The 25,366-nt window shown below is 41.8% G+C and overlaps 1 protein-coding gene across 1 annotated transcript in view; it reads left to right on the forward strand.

Annotated features, from left to right (window-relative positions):
• The window catches only part of grm6a (glutamate receptor, metabotropic 6a), a 103,025-nt gene extending 77,866 nt beyond the window's left edge, over nt 1-25,159 (forward strand). The window contains exons 9-11 of the mRNA XM_062998779.1: nt 224-535; nt 6,968-7,213; nt 25,092-25,159. Of these exons, the coding sequence (XP_062854849.1) occupies nt 224-535; nt 6,968-7,210 (555 nt within the window). The 3' untranslated portion in view covers nt 7,211-7,213; nt 25,092-25,159. The remainder of the gene's footprint in view (nt 1-223; nt 536-6,967; nt 7,214-25,091) is intronic.
• Nucleotides 25,160-25,366: the final 207 nt, after the last annotated feature.

Consider the following 25,366-nt stretch of genomic DNA (forward strand, 5'->3'; position numbering starts at 1 on the left):
ATTGGACTACAAAGACCCTGACCAGGATAAAGCGGTTGATAAAATTTATTTTTTATAAATTACTTGCAAAGCATAAATAATAGACCAGAAAACAGACATACCAAACAGGGTTTACTTTAAAACAATATTAAACAAGTGTAACTCACAGCATTTTCCTTTTACAGAAATGTGGATCAAAAATCTTACCACAGTCACCACAGATCTTCATATCGTCTTTGTGCAGGTATTTGGAGTCTTCGTCTGGTTTGGTGTGGTGCCTCCGCACACTATTGTGGACTACGATGAGCTGAGACCACCCAACCCAGAGCTGGCACGTGGCATTTTAAAGTGTGACATGTCCGACCTGTCACTCATTTGCTGCCTGAGCTACAGCATTGTGCTGATGGTCACCTGCACTGTCTACGCTGTCAAAAGCAGGGGCGTCCCTGAAACCTTCAACGAAGCCAAACCCATCGGCTTCACCATGTACACCACCTGCATTGTGTGGCTGGCATTTGTGCCCATCTTCTTTGGAACAGCACAGTCTACTGAAAAGGTAAAATGGATTTTTATTTACTTTTACCTTCTATAAATATTTCTTCTAATGCTACAGCAACTACACAGTTTTTGCCTGGCAAAAGATATTTTTGTTTTACTACATTAAATGTGTTCTTCACACTTGTGAGGCACAAATTAACATTAAACTGACTAATATTATTTGATGATGTTTATAAGTAATAAGAGCTTCCAGCCTTGGTCATGACAGACAGACATTGTTTATACAGCACATAATATTAATATTTTACATACTCATCATTTGAAAAGCTAGAGGGGAAAACAATAGGAATTAAACGAAAGACCAATTTCAAATTACAGTAAAACTGACAAATCATATTGTCCTTTTAAATAGGTGGGCTTTGTTATGACAACTGCAATAATATTTGTTTTATTATCACAACTGCAATAATATATGAGCCGCATAGGCATGATTGTTATGCATTTTGAACTCTGACCTGAAATGAAACTTGTGTGGTGATGCGAGACGCCATTTTTAACGCTAAACTTGCGTCTTGATTTTTTGTTTCAATTTTATATAACACACTGATGTAAATTTGTTTTTATTTTAGAGAACACAAGCTAAGGGAAGCATTTGTATTTCTTGTTTTTGTATGTTGGTTCTACAATTTACCACAGGCTTTTGTTTTGCAATGAAAACAAAGCATTATCAGTTGAACTGATTTGATGCAAAATGATCAGTGTTAATGTCAAGTGATTTGTTTGAAATGAAAATTGGCGATACCGACACAAATAGTCTTCTAATAATTCAAAATATAAACACTAGGCGCTTAGGTGGCGCAGTTGTCACGAAGTACTCACAAGCAATAGTTAGAATCAGGTGCAGGTTTATTTAGGGTAAACACCAAGTCAAAATCCAAAAACAGTCCAAGGTCATACACGGGTATTCAAATAATCAATCAAACAAATCCAAAGGGTTCAAGAGATACTCACAGTCAGGAAACAGAATAATAAAGGTCATACACAATAATCAGATACACAATAATCAGATACACAAGAAACTGCTCAGAATTGCAGGTAATGCCAAACAAGACTTTGCAACTTGTGTTTGTACATGTGGGGTATTTATACCCTCACAAAATGGCCACCAAACAGGAAGTGGCTGCACTTACAACTCTGGAGACAGTGGCCTCTGGTGGTGAGGAGGAGCAGCCACAGCCGGTGTAACAGCAGTGGTAAAACACGCTAGCACGCATAGCTGACACCTCGAACTCATCAGTTCGAAACTCAGCTCTGCCATCCGGCAGGCTGGGCGCCTACATGAACAACGATTAGCTGTTGTTCATACATGATGGGAGCCGGATAGGGACCTCATAACTGATGCAGTTACGACCTTTGCTGGCTGACTGATGGCGCCTGCCCTGCACAGAGTCGAGGAATAAAGTGTTGATCAGGGTGTGGCTCTCCGTACACAAAGCTGTTCCGCATATGAACTCACCTTGTGCAGGTGAAAAAATGCAGTCGGCTACTGTCGGAGGGGGTGTGTGTCAGTCTCACTCTCCTCAATCAGGGTTGAGATTGGCATTAGTACAGAGGAAGCATAATGCAGTTGGGTAATTAAATACAATAAAAGTCGGAAGACAAACTGAAGAAAATGCACAAACAAAAAAAAAAAAAAAAGAGTTGAACAGATGGTTTTAGAACCTGTTATTCACTCCATATGACAAGCCATGATCCACTTTGTTCTAGTGTAATGTCTGTTCTTATAGGTGCAGTCAGACTAGCCCAATTTACGAGGGTACTTAAACTCTATTTATTAAGAATTTTAAAAACAAATGACATTACTTTTCTACATAGTCACCTTCTGATGCATTTTTCCCAGCGTCGTACCAACTTTTTAATGCCGTCAGCAAAAAATGTTTTTGGTTGAGCGTGTAGCCACTGATGCATCGCTGCTTTCACATCATCATCACATGAAAATCTTCTTCCCCTTATAGCTTCTTTGAGTGTCCAAAAAGGTGGAATCAGATGGCACTAAATCTGGACTATAAGCTCTCTCTCAGTCTCTCAGACACGACCAATTACTACTCCCCCTGCACTCACCATTTCCTAAAATATAAAAGTGTGGAAACATTTTGAAGATCTCTTGTATATACTGTAGACACAAAAAGTTACCACCTGAGGTCAATCAAAACCACTAATTAGTAATAAGTAAGCCATGTCACTAAGGTAAAATATATTACACAACCACATACCACATCACAGCATCAGTATGTACAGTGTATCACAAAAGTAAGTACACCCCTCACATTTCTGCAGATATTTAAGTATATCTTTTCATGGGACAACACTGACAAAATTACACTTTGACACAATGAAAAGTAGTCTGTGTGCAGCTTATATAACAGCATAAATTTATTCTTCCCTCAAAATAACTCAATATACAGCCATTAATGTCTAAACCACCGGCAACAAAAGTGAGTACACCCCTAAGAGACTACACCCCTAAATGTCCAAATTGAGCACTGCTTGTCATTTTCCCTCCAAAATGTCATGTGATTTGTTAGTGTTACTAGGTCTCAGGTGTGCATAGGGAGCAGGTGTGTTCAATTTAGTAGTACAGCTCTCACACTCTCTCATACTGGTCCAACATGGCACCTCATGGCAAAGAACTCTCTGAGGATCTTAAAAGACGAATTGTTGCGCTACATGAAGATGGCCATGGCTACAAGAAGATTGCCAACACCCTGAAACTGAGCTGCAGCACAGTGGCCAAGATCATCCAGCGTTTTAAAAGAGCAGGGTCCACTCAGAACAGACCTCGCATTGGTCGTCCAAAGAAGCTGAGTGCACGTGCTCAGCGTCACATCCAACTGCTGTCTTTGAAAGATAGGCGCAGGAGTGCTGTCAGCATTGCTGCAGAGATTGAAAAGGTGGGGGGTCAGCCTGTCAGTGCTCAGACCATACGCCGCACACTACATCAAATTGGTCTGCATGGCTGTCACCCCAGAAGGAAGCCTCTTCTGAAGTCTCTACACAAGAAAGCCCGCAAACAGTTTGCTGAAGACATGTCAACAAAGGACATGGATTACTGGAACCATGTCCTATGGTCTGATGAGACCAAGATTAATTTGTTTGGTTCAGATGGTCTCAAGCATGTGTGGCGGCAATCAGGTGAGGAGTACAAAGATAAGTGTGTCATGCCTACAGTCAAGCATGGTGGTGGGAATGCCATGGTCTGGGGCTGCATGAGTGCAGCAGGTGTTGGGGAGTTACATTTCATTGAGGGACACATGAACTCCAATATGTACTGTGAAATACTGAAGCAGAGCATGATCCCCTCCCTCCGGAAACTGAGTTGCAGGGCAGTGTTACAGCATGATAATGACCCCAAACACACCTCTAAGACGACCACTGCTTTATTGAAGAGGCTGAGGGTAAAGGTGATGGACTGGCCAAGCATGTCTCCAGACCTAAACCCAATAGAACATCTTTGGGGCATCCTCAAGCGGAAGGTGGAGGAGCGCAAAGTCTCGAATATCCGCCAGCTCCGTGATGTCGTCATGGAGGAGTGGAAAAGCATTCCAGTGGCAACCTGTGAAGCTCTGGTAAACTCCATGCCCAGGAGAGTTAAGGCAGTTCTGGGAAATAATGGTGGCCACACAAAATATTGACACTTCAAGAACTTTCACTAAGGGGTGTACTCACTTTTGTTGCCGGTGGTTTAGACATTAATGGCTGTATATTGAGTTATTTTGAGGGAAGAATACATTTACACTCTTATATAAGCTGCACACAGACTACTTTTCATTGTGTCAAAGTGTCATTTTGTCAGTGTTGTCCCATGAAAAGATATACTTAAATATCTGCAGAAATGTGAGGGGTGTACTCACTTTTGTGATACACTGTATGTGTATTTCCACCCTAAGGTTGCTAGAACTCATTAAACTTACGAAAGAACTTACTTTTATGCAAGTGTACATAATTTTTTTTACCTCAACGGTAAACTATGCCTAATACAAAACTTTATCCAGTTCTTACATTGTCGGGTGACTTTAAAATGCAAGCAATCCCATAATGCTTTTATCTGCACAACAAGAAATAATTGCTTTCTAGCAACAGCTAGTATTTACCCAACAATATCTAACCTCCCAGCTCAACAGCAACAAAGGGCCAAACATTCCTAAGTGCCAAAATTATGCAAAATAAACGCATTCCAATATGAATGTGCCAAAAGTGGCTGCAACCTGCCAGGTCCTTGATAACACACCAAAGTTACATCTTAAGCAGTTTCTCTTTTGAAGTGAGTTTTCATATAGCAACAAGAAAACATAAGAAGAGATGAGAGGTGCAGAAAATACATCGTTTCCTCCTCCCCTCTCCCTTCTTTATCTCCTGGAGACACACCATGACATGGAGACAAAGCTTCATAGCAGCAAGGGGTTTAATTGTGGTGGGTGGCAGATAAGACAAGCATGGGGGAGCCAGAGAGACAATGCCTTCGCCCGACTTAAAAAAGCCAAGAGCAGCCGACGCGGGAATTAGGAATTGGAGTGTTTGCTTGCTCGGTCTATCCTTTGCCAGGTGAACAACCACAAGCGACATCATTCTTTTAACTCCTCTGACAGTGTACATGATTACAGCTGGTGGGCTCTTGTCAGCTGAGTTTGATTTATTTATCATAGATCTTGTCTTTCAAAAGACATCAGGGTTTTAAGGATCATGTTTATACAATTATAAGCTCATTTACAATAAGTCAGGCAGTGTGGGTGTGCTGTTTCTGAATCAGCTGTTTAAAAATACATGCACAAGCAGGAATAAAAAATGCTGGAAAGTTATTTTAAAATCAGCTCCAGATTGATTGACACCCCTGGTAAAAATGCATACGAAGGCATATTTGCATTTGTGATTAGTTTGAACTTACACTGAACCATAATTCAAAGAAAATGTATACTTAGAAAATGAAAACCATTATCAAAAATTAACTGCTTTAAACTAAACTTGCATTAGCTCTTTATTAAGCACCTTGTGCAACCTCCCATAGCCTAAATTACAACAAATCTGCCCTTTTAATATGTAATGACATTACAAAATTCAGGGCAAGGAAAGCACTCATTAACAAAACATTTCTACAGATCTTCGAGAATACCAGGTCCTCTCTTTTAGATGCTTCTTCCCAGCTCAGCCCACAGGGTTTTAATTGGGCTTAATTCAAGAGGACTGGGGTGGCCATGGCAAAAGATTTGATTATGTTAATGCTGATTAGTTCTAGCTTGTTGGCAAAGAGAGCCTAAAATCTTCTGGTACCCTCTTGAAGTCCATTATACCATACCATCCAAACAAGAATGGGCGCAAGGCACACAGTAACACCCTGGATGGGGCGCCAGTCCATCGCAGGGCAGACACACACACACACAAATAAACACATACACACACCCATTCACCTATAGGGCAATTCATTGTCTCCAATTAACCTGACTGCATGTTTTTTGGACTGTGAGAGGAAACCCACGCAGACACGGGGAGAACATGCAAACTCCGCACAGAAATTACCCGGACCGCCCCGCCTGGGGATCGAACCCAGGACCTTATTGCTGTGAGACGACCCACCCAGCCACCGTGCCACCCTGAGTACTAACTAGATTGCAAATTCAGTTTAGTCTATGAATTTCCCCTTGAGCAAGGATCTTGGCCCTCAATTGATTGCATTTTCATTCACAATTGTAAGTCTCTACTATAAGTCTCGACTCTGTATATGATAATAGACTCTGCTAAATGATGTCAATGTGCATGTTAGGCATGACTTTTTGGAATGGATAAAATATTTTAAGATTCCATTGAATATGCAATTCACATTTTAAATGAATTTAGACGGGCGGGATGGCCGGACTATGTGGGTGGGGTCTTCAAAACGCTGTGCAAGGACTTTGATTAGCGGATAGAGGCATCTGTGCAGAATGCATGAGCGAAAAGAAGGGGTCCACTAGGACTGTGCACGGGTAAGAGGAGGCATGAGCAGCAACATACCCTCCTCAAATGCAATCAGGAATCCCCAGCAGCAGAAGACAAATTGACTCAGCTAAAGCGGGAGAAAAATGGGAGAAATTGCATAAATAAATAGAAATTCTTAATAAATAGAGCTTTAAAAAGTGCGGAAACTTTTTAAAGAATCCTCGTACATTGGATTTTTTAAATAATTAATTCAGCCTTCATTTAAGCTAATTAAAAGTAAAGCAGTCGTGCTGATGGTTCCAAAACTTTGGAAAAAAGTTGAACTGGACACATTGTTATGCATTCTTTACACTGGAGGTCGGCAATGTAGTTCATTAACATAAAGCTGTTATGATTGAGCCTTAAACCTCTTCTAACTTTTCTTTTATTTTGGGCTGTAGTCAATTATAATTTAATAATTATTTGTGTTATATGTGTTATTTGTGTTATAGAAGATTTGTGTATGGCTTGTTTATTGCAGATGTACATTCAGACGACAACACTGACTGTGTCCATGAGTCTGAGTGCCTCTGTGTCTCTGGGCATGCTCTACATACCAAAAGTGTACATCATCGTCTTTCATCCTGAACAGAATGTGCAGAAACGAAAGCGCAGCTTTAAAGCTGTAGTTCAGGCGGCCACCATGTCTACCCGTCTCTCACAGAAGTCCAACAGTGAAAAGCAGAATGGGGAAACCAAACTGGATTCTGAGAGGACACAGTAGCAGGTAACTCCAATACAAATAAATACCGTTGGTTGTACTCATAACTTGGGAAATATACATAATGTATAAATATATGGTGGCACAGTGAGTAGTGCTGTCGCTGCACAGCAAGAAGGGCCTGGGTTCGATTTCCCAGCCAGGTAAGAAGGGTCCCCTCTGGGTGGATCTGTGTCTGTGTGAGTTTTTCTCAGGGTCCTTCATTTTTTCCCACTAGGCCAAGGACATGCACTCAGGTCAATTGGAACTACTTAAATTGCCATAGGTGTGAGTGTGCGTGACTCTGACCGGGATGGCTCAGTGGTGAAACAGACAATAAATGACTGATTGAAAGATTCTGTCCTGCATTGCTGATCTCCTAAAACTGTATAGCCCATTTGTATGACTTTGTTCCTAGGGACTTCTGTCAATTTTTAGGTTTACATGCTGTTTTACTTTATTGTCTTTTAACTCTAATATATTAGAGTATATCGCATATATTTACTAATAATAGTAACAATAATGAAGAAGTAGTTACATAATTTCAGACAACATCCAGTTGAATGGTTCATTAAGGGTAAAAGTTGAGTTATGCTATTGTTAACATTAAAAAGGCAGCATAACGGCAATGTTTTAGGCCTACATTCCTATATAAGCCACAATATTAATATACTATAATTGTAATAACAAATACATTGTAGTAGAAAACAAGTTTTGTTTCAGGTACTTTAGGCAAATATATTTACTTTTGGGTTATACAATTACTGTCTTTTACTTTGAATATTATATACATATATACACACACATATATACAAGGGTTCTTTATTTATTAAGAATTTCAAAAACAAATGACATCACTTTTTTAAAGTCACCTTCCGATGCAATTTTCCCAGCGTCGTACCAACTTTTTAATGCCATCAGCAAAATATTTTTCTTGGTTGAGCGTATAGCCACTGATGCACCACTGCTATCACATCATCATTACATGAAAATGCTCCTCCCCTTAAATATATATATATATATATATATATATACGTCTACACGAATGTCAAGGATGCCTACAGCTCCATCCCGCTGCCTCCATTCGGTAAGAGTGATCACATCTCGCTACTGATGAAACCCACATACCAACAGCTACTGAAACGGGTTAAAACTACAGTGAGAACTGTGCGTGTGTGGCCTGAAGGGGCAGAATCAGTATTGCAGGACTGTTTTGAGTGCATGGACTGGGATATGTTTAAAACTGCAGCCAGCAGTGACTAACTGACTGATGTGAATGAATATGCATCATCTGTCACTGGCTTCCTCCAGAAATGTGTAGATGATGTGACTCAAACAAAGCAAATCCGCACATTTCCAAACCAAAAACCATGGATGAACAGCGAAGTCCGCAATCTACTGAAAGAACGGGATGCAGCTTTTAAATCTGGCAACCCCGAAGAACTCAAGACTGCTAGACGTAACCTGAGGGTCGGCATCAAGGCTGCTAAACACAAGTACAGCACACAAATTGCAGCCAACTTCAACAACAATTTAGACCCCTGACGCATGTGGCAAGGGATACAAGTAATCACCGACTACAAGAGCAAAGTCAGTAACTTGGAGACTACAGACGCCTCACTCCCTGCCGAACTGAACACCTTCTATGCCCGCTTTGAGTCCACTGCTCAGGCTCAACCAACCACGTCTGCAGTGCCTCTTTCCACAGAAGAGCCAGCACTCATTCTAGCTACAGACGAAGTGAGAAGAGCATTGATGAGGGTGCCAACCCGGAAAGCAACAGGTCCAGATGGCATTCCAGGACGGGTCCTGAAGGCATGTGCCAACCAGCTGGCTGCCACCTTTACAGACATCTTTAACCTTTCCCTGGCACAGTCTACTGTTCCTGCCTGTTTCAAGACCACCACCATTATACCAATATCAACACCTCTCTTATGGCTTCATCGCCTACAAATCCCCTTTATTCTCCCTTGACTACCCAGCCATTGAACTCCCCCTGTTTTCCTGCTTTCAACTCTGTTCCGGTATCTCTTATCAATGAAATCATAACAAATTCCAAAAGTACGACTAGCTGCCTTGATCCCCTTCCTACACCTCTAGTCAAAGCTTGTGCGTCTGCTTTGGTTCCCCATCTCACTTCCATCATTAACCAGTCATTGTCTTCTGGCCACGTTCCCTCTCTGTTCAAGATAGCTGCAGTTACTCCAGTCCTTAAAAAACCCAATCTGGATATATCCAATTTGAATAACTTTCGGCCGATTTCAAATCTTCCATTCTTTTCTAAAGTCCTGGAGCGCGTTGTTGCAATTCAGCTCAAAGCGTTCCTGGACTCCCATAACTTACTCGATCCCTTCCAATCTGGTTTTCGGTCTCAGCACAGCACCGAAACTGCCCTCATAAAGGTAGTTAATGACCTGCTTGTGTCTGCCGATGCCGGTGCCATCAGCATTCTTGTTCTACTAGACTTAAGTGCTGCATTTGATACAGTGAACCATTCCATTCTCCTGAATAGATTGAGTGAGCTGGGCATTGGTGGTTCTGCTCTTGACTGGCTCACCTCCTACCTAACTGATCGCAAGCAATTTGTTACCCTCTCTGGGCACAGGTCATTTACCTCATCTCTCACTCAAGGTGTCCCGCAAGGCTCAGTCCTTGGACCACTATTATTTATTATATATATTCTCCCACTAGGTAAGATTATCCGCCACTTTAATCTTGACTTTCATTGTTATGCGGATGATATACAGATTTATCTAAGGCTAGATTCCCTTTGTAACCCGTCACTTGGTAAGTTAGAATCGTGTCTCCTGGAAATTAAGAACTGGATGCAATGCAACTCACTAATGTTAAACAGTGATAAGACTGAACTCATTCTTATTGGCTCAAAAGCTGCCCTTAATAAAGCTGGTCCTCTTACTTTGTTACTTGATAACGTTGTTCTGTCTCCCTCCTCTCTGGTCCGGAATCTGGGTGTTCTGCTTGATTCTTCACTCAAACTTGAATCCCATGTCAGCTCCATTGTCAAAACCTCTTTCTTCCACCTGCGCAATATAGCTAAAATCCGCCCATGTCTTTCCCAGACTGCTGCTGAAGCACTAATCCATGCCTTCATCTCTAGTCGTTTAGATTACTGCAACTCCCTTCTTGCAGGCATCAGTTCTTCTCTGATTCAAAAACTCCAGATGGTTCAGAACTCAGCTGCCCACCTGCAGCTGAGTTCTGAACCATCTGGAGTTTTTGAATTTTTTTTTTGAAAGTTTTTTTTTTTTTTTTGTTGTTTTGCAGAAAAGTTTGTAAGTTTTGTTTAGGACAGTTTTGTTTATAAACGTATGGAAACCACTTTTGACTCAGTTTACAACCGCCATACACTGCTACAATTGAGAAAACAGTCAGAAACCAACCTCCAAGATGATCTGCGGCGAACTCTGCATGAACTCTGCCTACTTCGCGAACCAGGCCTGCAGTCCTCGGAGTTACCTGAAGCAGGTGACCGGGGAGGGGGCGCCGCAAGCGGTGCTCGAGGAAGCAGAAGCGTGAAAAGCGAGCCGGGGTCCGTGCTAGGCTAAAAGCTAACCCAAGCCGGCCGGCTCTACCATCGTTATTCCTCGCAAATGCATGCTCTCTGGAGAATAAACTGGACTGTATCAGACTTCAGCGAACTACCCAATGTGAGTACAGGGACTGTTGTGTTTTAATTTTCACTGAAACATGGCTTAGCGACAACATTCCAGACAGTGCCATTCAGCTAGACGGGCTAGCATCGTATCGCGCCGATAGAAATGCAGCTCAGTCCGGTAAAACACGAGGAGGAGGCGTTTGTGTTTACATTAACACCAAATGGTGCAAGGACTCTGTGCTTGTTGTGGCGTACTGTTCTCCGATGGTGGAATTTGCTATTGTTAGATGCAGACCTTTTTATTTACCACGGGAATTCACCAGCGTGCTTATTGTCGCGGTGTATCTTCCGCCCAGCGCGAACGCGAAGTTAGCACTAAGCGAACTCTACAGAGCCATCAGCGAACTGCAGACCATTCATCCAGACGGACTGTTTATTATCGCTGGGGATTTTAATCATGCAAATCTCAAGTCTGTTCTCCCTAAATTCCATCAGCATGTGGACTTTGCTACGAGAGGAGCGAACACGCTGGATAATGTTTACACGAACATTGCCGGTGCGTACCGGGCGGAGCCCCGCCCCCACCTCGGATACTCAGACCACATCTCTGTAATGCTAATCCCAGCATACAGAGCACTCGTCAGGCGCTCCAGACCTGTACAGAAACAGGTGAAAACCTGGCCAGAAGGATCCATCTCTGCTCTTCAGGACTGTTTTGAGTGCACTGACTGGGACATGTTTAGGGAGGCTGCAACATACGGCGATTACACTGATCTAGAGGAGTACACGACTTCAGTGACCTGCTACATCAGCAAATGCATTGAGGACGTCACTACCACTAGAACCATCACTTCCAGACCCAACCAGAAGCCGTGGATGACTCCAGAGGTGCGTGCACTGCTGAGGGCCCGAGACTCCGCTTTTAAAGCAGGTGACCAGCCGGCTCTGAGAACAGCGAGAGCCAGACTGTCCCGGGCGATCCGAGAAGCAAAGCGCGCACACGGCCAGAACATCCACAGCCACTTCCAGAACAGCGGTGACACACGGCGCTTGTGGCAGGGCATCCAGGCCATCACCAACTACAGGACGACCCCACCCGTCTGTGACAGTGATGCCTCCCTTCCAGATGCGCTGAACGACTTCTACGCTCGGTTCGAGGCGCAGAACAACATGTTGGCGAGGAAGATGATCCCACCTTGTGACGACCAGGTGCTTCGTCTCTCCACAGCGGACGTGAGGAGAACTCTGCACAGAGTCAACCCACGGAAGGCTTCTGGACCAGACAACATTCCTGGCCGAGTGCTCAAGGGATGTGCAGACCAGCTGGCAGATGTATTCACTGACATCTTCAACATCTCCCTGAGCAGCGCCATTGTTCCAACGTGCCTCAAGACGACCACCATCGTACCCGTGCCAAAGAAGTCATCTGTGTCATGCTTCAACGACTATCGTCCCGTAGCACTCACGCCTATCATCATGAAGTGCTTCGAGAAACTAGTCATGAGGCATATTAAGACCCTACTGCCTCCCACCATGGACCCACTGCAGTTTGCGTACCGTCCTAACCGCTCAACGGACGACGCCATATCCACCACACTTCACCTGGCTTCTACACACCTGGACAGAAAGAATACTTACGTCAGGATGCTGTTCATAGACTTTAGCTCAGCATTCAACACCATCATTCCTCAGCATCTAATTGGAAAGCTGAGCACGCGGGGCCTGAACACCTCTCTCTGCAACTGGATCCTGGACTTCTTGACTGAGAGACCTCAGTCCGTCCGGATCGGTAAGAACACCTCCAGCACCACCACACTGAGCACCGGCGCTCCCCAAGGCTGTGTGCTCAGTCCACTGCTGTTTACTCTGCTTACGCACGACTGTACAGCAATGCACAGCTCGAATTCCATCGTTAAGTTTGCAGACGACACAACTGTGGTGGGACTCATCAGCAACAACGATGAGTCAGCGTACAGAGAGGAGATACAACATCTAACGGACTGGTGCCAAGTCAACAACCTGTCTCTGAACGTGGATAAAACCAAAGAGATGGTCATTGACTTTAGAAAGACACTAAGGGACCACTCCCCACTGCACATCGACGGCTCATCTGTTGAGATCGTCAAGAGCACCAAATTTCTCGGTGTTCATCTGGAGGAGAATCTCACCTGGACCCTTAACACCAGTTCCATCACCAAGAAAGCCCAGCAGCGTCTCTACTTTTTGAGAAGACTGAGGAAAGCTCATCTGCCACCCCCCATTCTCACCACGTTCTACAGAGGAACAATCGAGAGCATCCTGAGCGGCTGCATCACTGTCTGGTTCGGAAATTGTACTGCGTCGGACCGTAAGACTCTCCAGCGAGTAGTGAGGACAGCTGAAAAGATCATCGGGGTCGCTCTTCCATCTCTCACGGACATTTTTAACACCCGCTGCATCCGCAAAGCTCTCAGCATTGTGGACGATCCAACCCATCCATCACATGGACTTTTTACTCTGCTCCCGTCTGGGAGACGATACCGCAGCATCCGGACTAACACAACCAGACTGTGTAACAGTTTTATCCCTCAAGCAATCAGACTCCTCAACTCAGTACTGTAACAATTTCCTCCGGAAATTTTCTGCTGCCACACACTGAACTGTATTGACTGTTACTTGCATTTTTGACTATGTTACTTGTATTTTTGCACACCTCCTGGAAATGCACAATAATTTCTGCACCTTACTTGTATTTTGCACCATATCTACTTTTTAGGCACCTTATCTGCATTGCCAATTTTACGCTGCTAATGTACAACATGTCACTACCTCAGGAACCATTGTACCATCTATTCACCATCATGTACTAACACTTGTCTTTAGTCCTGTGTTCTAATTACTTGTTTAGATTAGGGATAATTAGGAATATCTTTTGTAGTTATTTATTATAGGATTTTTTGTATTTATTGTTGTATTTGCACTGTTTTGTCTTGCACTTTTTGTACCGTGTTACACCGTGATCCTAGAGGAACGCTGTTTCGTTTCAATATGTACTTGTATGTAGCTGAAATGACAATAAAACCTCTCTGACTCTGACTCTGACTTACACTCGGTCCCATCACCATATCACACCGGTTCTCCAAAACCTCCACTGGCTTCCAATAAAATATCGTATCCAGTTTAAGATCCTTCTACTCACATATAAAGCCCTCAATAATCTTGCCCCGTCCTATCTTTCTGACCTCATCTGCATCTACAAGCCTATGCGTGCTCTCCGTTCCTCTACTGCTGGTCTGCTTACCGTTCCTTCCTCTAATCTCCATAGCTTTGGTGATCGAGCACTCTCCAGACTTGCACCACGCCTTTGGAACTCCCTTCCTCCTCATATTCAACAATCAAACTCACTAACCTCATTTAAAGTCAACCTTAAAACACACATTTTCCGTTCTGCTTATAACCTGCCGCAGTGAACCCCCCCCCCCCCCCCACCCCATATATAAATGTGATGTATTATTATTATACCAGTCCCAAAGAAGTCCAGCATCACATGTATGAATGACTACCGCCCCATCGCTCTCACACCCATAGTGATGAAGAGCTTCGAGAGACTGATCTTGGGTCATATAAAGAGTAGTCTTCCTAGCACCCTGGACACTCATCAGTTTGCCTACCGCGCCAACAGATCTACTGATGACGCAGTTTCTCTGGCAATGCACACCGCACTCAGTCACCTGGATGGAGTTAACACATACGTCAGGATGTTGTTTACTGACTTCAGTTCTACCTTTAACACCATCATCCCATCTAGACTGGTCTCCAAACTGAGCACACTTGGGATCAGTCACACAATATGCAGCTGGATTATGGACTTCCTTACCTCCAGACCACAATCTGTTAGATGGGCGACCACACCTCCCCTGTCCTCACACTCAGCACAGGATGCCCACAAGGTTGCGTCCTCTCACCTATGCTGTACACACTGTACACATACGACTGCATCACAAATCACAGCTCCAACACCATCATCAAGTTTGCCGACAACATCACAATAATTGGCAGAATCACCAACGATGATGAAAATTCTACACAAAATAACCCACAATGACAAAGTGAAAGCAGGTTTTTAGACATATTTTAGCTAATTTATTAAAAATCTGAATGTAAAATATCATATGTACACAAGTACCCCAGAAGAAAACTTGCTCCAGAGCACTCTGGACCTCAGACTGGGGCGAAGGTTTACCTTCCAATATGCCAACAACCCGAAGCACACAGCCAAGAGAACAACGGAGTGAAGAAAGTCTGTAAATGTCCTTGAGTGGCCCAGCCAGAGCCCAGACCTAAATCCAATCGAACATCTGTGGAAGGAGCTGAAAATGGTCGTGTACCGACGCTCCCCATCCAACCTGACGGAGCTTGCAAGGATATGCCAAGAGGAATGGGCAAAAATGTCCAGAAACAACATTATTTGAGGCAAATAATGAACTCAATCTTTTATAGAATGAGTCTGTAACCTAATAAAATGTGGAGAAGGTGAAAGGGGTGTGCAGACTTTCCAGCTTGACTGTTCATACACAAAGCATGTTTAAAACATCTAAATTATTAGAAAGAAAAAAACATTTTAAGACACCACAATTGAATGTCATTAATACTTTGTTGCAAAGATTTTGCTAGAAACTACAGCTACAGTAAGACAGTTTCTACACTCACTGTCCATTTTATCAGCTCCACTTACCATATAGAATCACTTTGTAGTTCTACAATTACTGACTGTAGTCCATCTGTTTCTCTACATACCTTTTTAGCCTGCTTTCACCCTGTTCTTCAATGGTCAGGACCCCCACAGGACCACAACAGAGCAGGTATTATTTAGGTGGTGGATCATTCTCAGCACTGCAGTGACACTGACACCATGTTGGTGGTGGTGTGTTAGTGTGTGTTGTGCTGGTATGAGTGGATAAAACACAGCAGCGCTACTGGAGTTTTTAAATACTGTGTCCACTTGCTGTCCACTCTATTAGACACTCCTACCTAGTTGGTCCACCTTGTAGATGTAAAGTCAGAGACGATCACTCATCTGTTGCTGCTGTTTGAGTTGGTCATCTTCTAGACCTTCATCAGTGGTCACAGGACGCTGCCCACAGGCGCAGTTGGCTGGATGTTTTTGGTTGGTGGACTTTTCTCAGTCCAGCAGGGACCGTGAGGTGTTTAAAAACTCTAGCAGCACTGTTGTGTCTGATCCACTCATACCAGCACAACACACACTAACACACTACCACCATGTCAGTGTCACTGCAGTGCTAAGAATGATCCACCACCTAAATAATACCTACTCTGTAGTGGTCCTGGGAGAGTCCTGACCATTGAAGAACAGGGGACTAACAAAGCATGCAGAGAAACTACAGTCAGTAATTGTAAAACTACGAAGTGCTCCGGTATGGTAAGTGGAGCTGATAAAATGGACAGTGAGTGTAGAAACAAGGAGGTGGTTGTAATGTTATGGCTGATTGATGTATATTGTGTTCAATTATGTCCCATTCTTCTTGGCAAACTGGCTTTAATTCTTTAAGGATACAAGGGTTTAATTTAAACTAAAATCAGAAGATTTCTTTTTTACAAATCAGTTTGAGGTGTTTTTAGCTTTAAGTCTGGGGTTTGTTTTCATGTTGAATAATTCTATTTAAGTTTCTTGTTCAATAAGAATAAAATATGTTTTTCCATTTACGTTTCCTTCAAAGAAATGTAATGCCTCAGCACAGAGAATAAACCTCATGATGATGTCTTTTTGGTGAGAGCATGCACTGAAAGTGCACAGTTAAAACCTTCTTATTTGAGTTTTACTTTTGGATAAAAATAGGTTGTTGAAAAATGTAATGATTTAAATTTCAATTTAAGGTGCTATGTCTAAGACATGGTTTCTTCTGGTCTGTATATCCATGTATATTGCATTTTTGCGCCTCCACATACTCACAGTTATTTTAAGCTGATTTTCCACTTGCTCCTATCTCTCCTGCACATACTTGCATTCTCTTACAGAAATATTTACAGCAGCACATAAATCACATTGGTTTCCTTTTGCTTCAGCTCCTGAAAAACACACATTAATTCAACTGCACAACATTTTTGAAACATTGATCGATGTAGAAACATAATACAAATTAAATATGAAAGAGGGTGAACTTTAAAGTTAAATAGAATAGATGCGATTAAAAGGTAATTATTAATCATATTGCAATGATAAAAAACAGACTTTTTTTTATTATTTATATATTTTATTGGTTTTTCTCCCAGTTTTCTCCCAATTTAGCATAGTCAATTTGTCTTCCGCTGCTGGGTATCCCCGATTTTTTGCAGTTGCTGCTCACGCCTCCTCTGACCCACACGCAGCCCTTAACAGAACCCTTTTCCACCCATGCACTCTGCACAGGCGCCTTTATCCGCCAATCAGGGTCCCGACACAGCGTTGAAGACCCTGCCTAAATAGTCCTGTCATTCCTCTGTGCAAGAACTGTAAAATATGCCTGCTAGATGGCGCCCATCCGTCTGGTGGCAACGTTGAGTTTCGAACCAAGGAGTTCAGAATCTAGGCGCTGGTGTGCTATTGGAATATCCCGCTGCCCCACCTGGGTGCTCCTATTATTATTTATTAATGCTTTATGATTAAATTGGTCAGGGTTGCAATTGCACCTTTACTATCCATAAACAATGGGTGCAAAGCACAAATACACAGGGCACCAATCCATCACAACACACACTTTCACATTCAAAGAGGAATTAGATTACCCAATATTAGTCATTTGTATTCAATTTAATTTTTAACAACCACCTGAGATAAATATAGAAGTAATTGCCAGCCTTCCAGTTCCATCTATTATGACACAATGTCACACTGAATGATTTCAGTTCAATAAACAAAACAAAATAAAACAGAAATAAAATGTAAGTAAAACTAACACAGTGTAAAACATAATCTAGTACTTCACCTGGAAAACACTTGGCACAAGGCAGGAATACCCTAGACAGCGCACCAATACATTGGAAATTATGTCTGTGTAGATGCCCACCCAGCCAGTAGCACCACTGAGATTCGTACCCTGATCTCAGATGCAGTGGGTTAGCATAATAGACCAAGTGAGTGCCATTAATAATAATAATATTTATCATTGTTGTTGTTGTTAGTATTATACATGTGTGACTGCCACTCTTTTCTTCAGTGGTTTGTAGCCAGGCAGTTTTGGTGAATGGTGTTTTTGCCACATGCATTGTCAACAAGTGTATAAAATTAACTATGCGAAATAATTTATTACACACTTAAAATGATGTGGAAAGCCTTACTGGATGAGTGGAAACTGGTATACTGGCAGGGGGTAACAACTTCATACTTTTGGCAGTATAGTGTAATTTAAAAAGATTATCTCTACGTTTGTAAAATTGCTTTAAATTAAACGTTTTACAGGCCTCTCAGGCGGCGCAGCGGTAAAACACGCTAGCACACCAGAGCTGACATTTTAAACTTGTAGGTTTGAAACTCAGCTCTGCCAGTCGGCTGGGCTGGGTGGCTATATGAACAACGATTGGCTTGTTGTTCATACAGGGCGGGAAGCCAGATAGGGACCTCATAACTGATTAATGGTGCCTGCACAGAGTTGAGGGATAATGGGGATCAGGGTGTGGCTCTCCGTACACAAAGCTGATCCGCATATAAACTCACCTCGTGCAGGTGAAAAGATGCAGTTGGCTACTGCACATGTGGAGGGGGCGTGTGACAGTCTCGCTCTCCTCAATCAGAAGTGGGGATCAGCATCAGTAGAGAGGAAGTATAATGCAATTAGGTAATTGGATACGACTAGATTGGGAGGAAATTTGGGAAAAATGCAAGAAAAAAAGCTTTACTGGATAAATTCATCCAGTGTGCTAGCTCGAGTGTCCTTTACCAGCAGTCAGGAGAGGTTACCAGAGTGCACAGGGTAATTGAGTATATGTAATTTAGAACAGTGTTGAAAAAGGATATTCGGTTAAGATGTGTTATTTAAGAGTAGTGCACATTATGAAAGGCACCGTGGTCTTTAACGGCTATAATAACATCAGAGATGTAGTCTGGTCCCATCAGCCTCATTTTCTGTTCAGTTTTTTTCTTTTCTTTTAGTACTGGGAAATTATTCCAATAAAAAGAGAGTAATAATAACAACCGACTTTGTAAATGTACCTGTTGAAATGTGTATAACACATTTCTGTAATTATTCTGGTACAGTTCTCTATAGAAACAGCGTGTTCCAAGGAACCAATTTAATCATTTAAACAATTATTCATAAAGAGTAATACAAACATATTCCCCACTTTTTTAATGCTTTTTCGCTGCAGTTTTGGAGATGCTCTGACCCAGTCGTCTAGCCATCACAATTTGGCCCTTGTCAAACTTGCTTAAATCCTTACGCTTGCCCATTTTTCCTGCTTCTAACACATCAACTTTGAGGATAAAATGTTCACTTGCTGCCAAATATATCCCACCCACTAACAGGTGCCGTGATGAAGAGATAATCAGTGTTATTAACTTCACGTCATAATGTTATGCCTAGTCGGGGTAATTGATTTTACATTATCTGTTTATATAACTGTTAGCTAAACCTGAACTCATTAATATGGGGGAGTCCACATTTTCTTGGCTATAGAAAGTTTTAACCACCTACAAAAATCAAGTATATAAATAAGTGATTTTGATTAATGGGCAGGGTGGCAAAGTGGGAGTAGTGGGAGCCAACTTTTCATAAGGCATGATCTTACTGTGTCAGTGTTGGTTTTCTCCTTTTGTCTTTTTAACTTGTTTTGAAATCAGTCATATTATGTGTGTTAGTGTGTCCTGTGTAATGTGTCTCATGTTTGGTTGTGTTTATATAACGCTGGGGAAAAAATAGCACCTTTCTGATTGCAGTTTATCACACTGAAAATTTTTAGAACATTAAACCAAACATTACGCAGAAAAGACAAAAAACTTAAGGTGGCGCAGCTGTAAAATACGCTGGCACACCAGAGCTGGGATTTCGAATATATTGAATCGAATCTCGGCTATGCCATCCAGCTGGGCTGGGCGGCTATATGAACAGCGTTTGGCTGTTGTTCATACAGGGAGGGAAGCCGGATAGGGACCTCATTACTGATGCAATTACGACCTCTGCTGGCTGGTTGATGGCGTTTGCACAGAGTAGAGGAACAATGCTGATCAGGTTGTGGCTCGCCGTGCACAGGGCTGATTCGCATATGAACCTGGCTGGTGCAGATGAAAAAATGCAGTCGGCTACTGCTCACGTGTCGCAGGGGACGTGTGTCAGTTCACTCTCCTCAATCGGGGCGGAGGTCAGCACCAGTAGAGAGGAAGTGTAATGCAATTGGGTAAAAAATTGGACGCGCTAAAAATCGGGAGCATTAATTAATTTAATTAAGTTATTCAATGCTAATATCAATTGTGAAAACATTACTGCCCTCATAATTCGATTAGCATCAATTATTGTCACTAAACATTTTTTTATTTGTTTTGTTTATATGTATGTTTCATTAATGCGCTTAAGTTATTTTTTTATTATTATTTATTAGGATTTTAACGTCATGTTTTACACACTGTGGTTACATTCATGACAGAAACGGTAGTTACTTATTACACAAGGTCCATCATTTCTCAAGGTTATATCGAACACAGTCATAAACAATTCTGTATCTCCAATTCACTTCACTTGCATGTCTGTGGACTGTGGGAGGAAAACGGAGCTCCCGGAGGAAACCCACGCAGACGCATGAACTCCACATGCATGCAAACTCCACATAGAAAGGACCCGGACCGCTCCACCTGGGAATCAAATCCAGGACCTTTTTGCTGTGAGGCGACAGTGCTACCCACCGAGCCACCGTTCCACCCAATGAGCTGAATTGTGTGTGATGGGCTACAGTTAGTAATTGCATGCCTACAAAGTTTATATGTATAGTTGTTGTAGCTAATAAAATAGCCAATGAATGCATGTTTAAAAGACGTATTACTTATAAAGTGCTTGGTGAGAGTATTTATTACGTTACTGTTTTAATCCACAATCATTTATATTTTCTTCATTATGGCAAAAGAAATTGTCCATGATGGATTTTAGAAGTAACTTTTCTTTGTGTAGAGAGCTTTTACCCAGTTTAAGTAGAGTTTTTTTCAGGCTTTTACGGTCTTGGTGGTAAGAGGCTTTTTCAAAGCAATCATCATAAGTGAATGCCTTTTTTTTCTTCACAACTATATTTATCTATTTGACTTACCACCAAATACAAGCAACATTCTGCAGATGGAAAAAGTTACAGTTACATCTCCAGATAAATTAAGAGAGATAACACACCATTTGTCCAAAAAACAGAATTTAAAACTATGCTGAACCCACAATGTTGCCACCATACCATGTAGCCTTTAAAAACTGTCACTTGATATTTTCCAGTAAACCAGTTTACATCACAGTGCTCAGATATGATGGAATATCAACACAGATAAACGTAATTCTGCCTAGTGGGAGAGGAAAAACACCCATCTATTTAAAAGTGTCCCAGTGGACAGCTCTTTCTTCATTTCCCTTAGCTGTGGGCTTTGTTCACTGGAGAAAATAGTTTGCTGTTACAGAGAACACATCAGTGATTAATAATTTAATGTGAAATCTGCAGGCCATCTGTGACTTACATGTTATATTTAAGATTGGTTAACTTGTCTTTACCATTATACCACTATAAAGACATGAAGAAGTTTGGTTTAAAGAACGTCCAGTGACCAGCAGACTGGACTGGAATGTCAGTTTAGGCTTTTTTGACCAACATCAGTGCTCAGTCATACAAATGCTCTTCTGACTAAATGGGCACAAATTCCTACAGATATGTAAGTCTTGTGAAAAGACTTCTCAGAAGATTGGCTGATGCTATAACTAAAAGATACAACTGATAAATGTCACCATTTGTTTTTGAAATGGAATATCCAATAAACTCATGGTCAGATGTTCAAATACTTGTATTTAAAATAGTATTCAGTTGCTATTCAATTTTAAAAGGCAGATGTAGCCTAGTGGTTAAGGTACTGGACCAGTAATCAGAAGGTTGCCGGTTCAAGCCCCACAACTGCCAGGTTGCCACTGTTGAGCCCTTGAGCAAGGCCCTTAACCCTCAATTGCTTAGATTGTATACTGTCACAACTGTAAGTCGCTTTGGATTAAAGCGTCTGCTAAATGCCGTAAATGTAAATAATACATACTTACATTTACTTTGACTTTTATTTTAGTGTAGACTGTATAAACCCAAGATATTTCATGTTTTGTCTGGTCAACTTCATTTCATTTGTTAATATACATCCATTCCCACAGTTGAAAAAGAGACAGGGGCATTTTAGGGCTAGTAATGATTTCAAACAGATGATGTCAACAGGTGATTGTACTCATGATTTGGAACAAAGGCAGTATCCATGAAAGGCGAGTCTTTAAGAAGCAAAAATGGGCAGAAGATCATCAATTTGTCAACAAATGCATGAGAAAATATAGACCACTGAAGTCGTGCGTCATTCTGTAGTCCTCGTTATGCCCATATTTGGAGACCCGGGTCTAACTCAGATTTCCTATGGGGAAAAATGAACGGGGTTTTCAAAAAATCGACTCTAACGCATCCTGTGCTAAATAAACATGTTCAGAACCCTGTACGTTTTGTCCTGTGTACATTTTTCTCCTGTACATCACTGGATCCTCTGAATTACGAGGTTGTTAAAGGGTCGTAATACTAATAATGCTACACGAAAGCTAATGCTACTGCACATTAATTAGACGTCACTGAACTACACCAATCAAATCAACGGAACGAGTGGCTCGCTTTTGGTGAGTACAACCAAAGGCGTAACACCCGACCATCCTTGCTTTCTACTTTAATGTAGCTACCTACTAAAAATAGCAACCAAAACTTGTGAATATCACTCCACTGTTACACCGGTGAATCGCGCTGCTTTGTGCGGTTATTTAAGAGGCTTATAAAAGAAAAAAAAAAAGAAAACATTAAGAGGCTTCCAGTCTAGTGACGTCAATTCAGTGCGCAGTAGCATTAGCTTACATGTAGCAATATTCATATTTTGACTCTTTAACGACTTCATAATTCAGAGGATCCAGTGATAATAGACAGAAAAATCTCCATAAAACAAAACGTAACAGCTTTGGAAAATGTTTTATTACTACAGGATGCGAGAGAGGCTTACCAAATATGGGCATAACAACATGGCGTGGCCTACAAAATGACGACACGACTTCAGTGGTCTATTAAAATGTTCAAAAACAATGTTCCTCAAAAAAAGATTGGAAATTATTTGCATTTTTCTCCTTCTACAGTGCATAATATCATTCAACGAATCTAAAGAAATTTTTAGAGTGTGAAGGGCAAGGGCGCAAGCTTAAGCTGAACACCTGTGATATCCAATCCCATAGACGGAACTGCATTAGGAATTGTCATTCATTAATAGCTGATACCACATGAACAGGGCATGACTTCGGCAAAACTTTGTTAAGCACTACAGTACAGACACAAATACCACTTAAAACTTTGCTGTGGAAAATAAAGCTTTACATTAACCATGTCTAGAAGAAGCATCAGGTTCTCTGGACATCACACAGTAGAAATGTGCACTGTGGTCAAACGAATCAGTATTTCTTTGGAAGACGGTGTGCTCTAGACCATAGACAAAAGGACCACCCAGCCTGTTAATTGCAACAAGTCCATGGTATGTAGTTGTGTCAGTGCCCCTGGCAAAGATAATTTACGCTTCTGTACTGGCAGAATTAATACAGAAAAGTATGCTGAGATTTTAGAGCACTGAGATTTTCAGGAACGTCAGGAATGCATTTTTTTAACAAGACATTGCAAAACCCCATGCTGCACAAATTACGAAGGCATGTCTGCGAAGGAAGAGGGTCCCGAGTCCTGATCTGTCTCCAATAAAGAATGTGAGGAGAATTTTAAAACAAAAATGTTGACGACGACCCCATACTGTTGCACACATCCAGACATTTCAAAGACAAAATAATACCCAAAACACTAAATCGCTTTTTATTCTCTGTGCCCAAACATCTTTAGGTGTTGTGTAAAGGAATGTCAACATTGTAAAGTGATAAATACTTCAATGTCCCAATTATTTTGGAATGTGTTGCAAGAATGCTGTGGTCACATCAAATATTGATTTGAATTAAAGTTCTCCTTTGTTCATTCACTTTGCATTTTGTTAATTGACAAAAATAAACTATTTTGCACAGTACTGTATTTACATACATATATATTTTACACATATATATACATTTTATCAGCTCCACTTACCATATAGGAGCACTTTGTAGTTCTACAATTACTGACTGTAGTCCATCTGTTTCTCTGCATGCTTTGTTAGCTCCCTTTCATGCTGTTCTTCAATGGTCAGGACTCTCACAGGACCACCACAGAGTAGGTATTATTTAGGTGGTGGATGATTCTCAGCACTGCAGTGACACTGACATGGTGGTGGTGTGTTAGTGTGTGTTGTGCTGGTATGAGTGGATCAGACACAGCAGCGCTGCTGGGGTTTTTAAATACCGTGTCCACTCACTGTCCACTCTATTAGACACTCCTACCTAGTTGGTCCACCTTGTAGATGTAAAGTCTCTCGCTTATCTGTTGCTGCACAGTTTGAGTTGGTCATCTTCTAGACCTTCATCAGTGGTCACAGGACGCTGCCCACGGGGCGCTGTTGGCTGGATATTTTTGGTTGGTGGACTATTCTCAGTCCAGCAGTGACCGTGAGGTGTTTAAAAACTCCAGCAGCGCTGCTGTGTCTTATCCACTCATACTAGCACAACACACACTAACACACCACCACCCTGTCAGTGTCACTGCAGTGCTGAGAATGATCCAACACCGAAGTAATACCTGCTCTGTAGTGGTCCTGGGAGAGTCCTGACCATTGAAGAACAGCACGAAAGGGGGCTAACAAAGCATGCAGAGAAACAGATGGACTACTGTCAGTAATTGCAAATCTACAAAGTGCTTCTATATGGTAAGCAGATAAAATGGACAGTAAGTGTAGAAACAAGGAGGTGGTTTTAATGTTATGGCTGATCGGTGTATATTACAATCGGTTTGTCACTTTCATGATTAAGTCCAGATACAATCCAGGTATCAAAGCTGTTGCCGGAGCTGACAGTAAAACATGAGCAACAAGACTCCTGGCTATTGCTTTTTATAGTGTTTTGTGCACCACTGAATAAACTACACTGACAGGTTGTATGTTCTATATGTGTGTGATGGCAGGTGCCTGGAGCAACACTGGACTGCAACACTGGATTGCAACACTGGACTGCCACAATGGGCTGCAAGAGACTCATTTATGGTGGACTAAAAAATGAAGAAAAGCAGAACTTAATTACAATAAAAGTATGTGGAGCGTCAACTATGGTATCCAAAACACACATTTTTTAAATGAAACCTAATACTGAACTGCTTTTATCGAAACTTGAAAAATGTTCTGTATGTTTCTGATAGACATTTCATCCTGGAAAATGCCTTTCAGGCTTGTACAATTTAAT

The sequence above is a fragment of the Trichomycterus rosablanca genome, chromosome 7 (assembly GCF_030014385.1).
Source record: "Trichomycterus rosablanca isolate fTriRos1 chromosome 7, fTriRos1.hap1, whole genome shotgun sequence".
Classification (NCBI taxonomy): Eukaryota; Metazoa; Chordata; class Actinopteri; order Siluriformes; family Trichomycteridae; genus Trichomycterus; species Trichomycterus rosablanca.